General features: G+C 48.5%; 2 protein-coding genes across 2 annotated transcripts in view; both read right to left on the bottom strand.

Moving 5' to 3' along the window:
• The window catches only part of LOC107301355 (serum amyloid P-component-like), a 3,745-nt gene extending 2,405 nt beyond the window's left edge, over positions 1-1,340 (bottom strand). Inside the window, exon 1 of the mRNA XM_015830591.1 lies at positions 1,301-1,340. Within this exon, the coding sequence (XP_015686077.1) occupies positions 1,301-1,340 (40 nt within the window). The remainder of the gene's footprint in view (positions 1-1,300) is intronic.
• Positions 1,341-1,396: 56 nt separating this feature from the next.
• On the bottom strand, positions 1,397-2,025 carry LOC107301353 (serum amyloid P-component-like; the record flags this gene model as incomplete). The annotated part of the gene is made up of 1 exon (XM_015830590.1): positions 1,397-2,025. A coding segment is annotated over one exon (629 nt), but the record flags the coding sequence as incomplete, so codon positions are not given.
• Positions 2,026-2,433: the final 408 nt, after the last annotated feature.

The following is a 2,433-nucleotide window of genomic DNA, read 5'->3' as shown; positions in this document are numbered from 1 at the left end:
CGTGCTCTGTTATAACGTCAAGACAGTTGATCAGTGATCAGTTGTTGTTAAAGGAGGACGACCTGTATATTTCAGAAGACGTTTTTTAAGATTTGTGATCTTCTGACACAAGTGTCATTTTAAAAGAAGAATTACACAGGAAAGATGGCTGCTGAAAAGGAATCCACCCCCCTCTAGCATCGGTATTATTTTCACAAAGGGTAGTAGAGATTTTTCCTTTGGGGAAAAACTGGCTTTCCTTCTACGGGTGCAATGGCCAAGCATGTCCACCAGAGGGCCGAATTGTTGCTCTCTGTTTAAAGGTGCAGCTGCCCCATTGAGCCACCAGAGGGCAACCATCTACCTCTTTGCACCTACAATCCAGTGCGAGAGAAGTTCCCTGAGGATGTTTCCAGCACGTGATGGACTTCAGTTCTCCATCGGATACTTCTAAGTTTCTCCTAAGACAGTGGTTCTCAACCTGTGGGTCGGGACCCCATTTGGGGTCGATCGACCATTTCATGTGGGTCGCCAAGCAAGGCTGTCCGCCATTTTTTTTGTCTGCCATTTTTTTCCCCCTTTTCCGGCGGGTGCCTTACCTCCCTTGGGCTGGGCCAGCTGGTGGTCGGCCACTTGCCAGCTACGCCTCGGCCGGCGCAGAACCACGCATGTGTGGCGTTCCAGGGCAGGGAAAGTCCTCGACTTACGACCGATTGGGTAGTCCTCAACTTACAACCAGTTTAGTCCTCGACTTACAACCGGTTTAGTCCTCGACTTACGACCGGTTGGGGTCGCGGCATTAAAAAGGTTGAGAACCACTGTCCTAAGAGCTTGGAAGACAAAACCTCTGGTCCCAGTGACTGACCCACATTGGATCCTGCCCTTTTTTTATTTCCCACCAGAGGGCGCCCCTACTGCAGACCTTTGGTATAGCCAGCCTTTTTCTTTTAAGGTGCACATGCCAAAGTAGGACACCAGAGGGCAGACCTTTCCCACTCTTTGGAAAAGCTGGGAAAGGAAGGGAGGGAGGGAGGGAGGAAGGAAGGAAGGAAGGAAGGAAGGAAGGAAGGAAGGAAGGAAGGAAGGAAGGAAGGAGAGTGAAAGGGAAGAAGGAACAAAAATACAGAGAAACTCATGCTAAGGCTTGCAAAAGTCTATGTCTGGATGCTTTGTGGTGCTATGGTGGGCCCTACACCTGCATTAAGATTTTTTTCCCATAAGAAGAACCCACAAGGAACAGGCAGCAGAACATGACAAAAGAAGTTAATTTTATTGATAAAGAAACCAGCACATTCACACCTGCTTTTCAAGCATGGATCACCTGCCTGTAATTCATCCAGGGCTACTTGAGCAATTCGCATCCCATTGCAGATTTTTTTTTTTTCCAAAGAGAATTTTCTTTTCTTCTTTCTTTCTTTCAACAGATGCATTCCTCTTGGGTTCTCAGGAAATCGTCCACAAAGACCTCATTCTTGATGTTGTAGCTCAGGGACGTCCAGCTAATCAGAGGGTTAGAAATGTCAATGTTGTTCTTGGACACTCTAACCAAAGATGGGTTCAGCACAAAGGGCCACATGTTGACCTCTGTCATCTCCCCCACAAAGGATTGGGCGCTGTCAAACCCCCCTCCGAAGGAGTCCTGGTCCTGCCCCAGCACGATGGAGGCCTCCTGGCTGATGCTGTAGCCCTTTTTCAGACTCCGCCGAGGAAAAAGTTTTCCATTGAGCCAGAACCGGACCAGCCCATTGCTGGAGTCCCAGGACACACAGATCTGATCCCAGCTCGGTTCAACCTTCTGAGGAACCTTGAAACCTACAACGGAACCCCCAACGTAAATGGAATATTCGTTGAGATCGTGCTTGAAAATCAGAAAATCGTTGCTATTTGACCGGGTGGCGTAAGAGAAGAGGCCATACGAACGGGACAGGAGGGTGTAGTGTCTCAAACAGACGGTCAGCTTGGTCAAGGGTTGCTGGTTGGAGATGTCGAGATGCACAGCGGCCGTGTCAGATGATGTTGGGAAAACAAAGACCTTGTTCCGGAGATCTAGAAGGAGAGAAAAGAGGAAACCAGCCTGAGGACTTGTGGAAGAGAGCTAATTTCCCACAGGCCCATTTTGGCCCAGCCGAGAGGAAAACAGAGAGGCCATCAAATTAAATCACTGACTCTTAGGGGGTTGTTCCTCTCAATTCAAGTACAGGAAATGGGGGAAAGTTTGAAACATGCACCGGACACTGAGGAAGGGAGGTAGGGAAGAAGGAAGGAAGGAAGGAAGGAAGGAAGGAAGGAGAGTGAAAGGGAAGAAGGAAGAAAAACACAGAGAGACTCATGCCAAGGCTTACAAGATTCTATCTGTAGTTGCTTTATGGTAGTACTGTGGGCCCTGCACCTGCATTTAGGATTTTGTTTTCCCATAAGAAGAACCCACAAGGAACAGGCAGCAGAACATGACCA

Source organism: Protobothrops mucrosquamatus, unplaced genomic scaffold (assembly GCF_001527695.2).
Source record: "Protobothrops mucrosquamatus isolate PMUCROS unplaced genomic scaffold, P.Mucros_1.0 scaffold11823, whole genome shotgun sequence".
Lineage (NCBI taxonomy): Eukaryota > Metazoa > Chordata > Lepidosauria > Squamata > Viperidae > Protobothrops > Protobothrops mucrosquamatus.
This window is presented reverse-complemented; position numbering and strand designations above follow the sequence as displayed.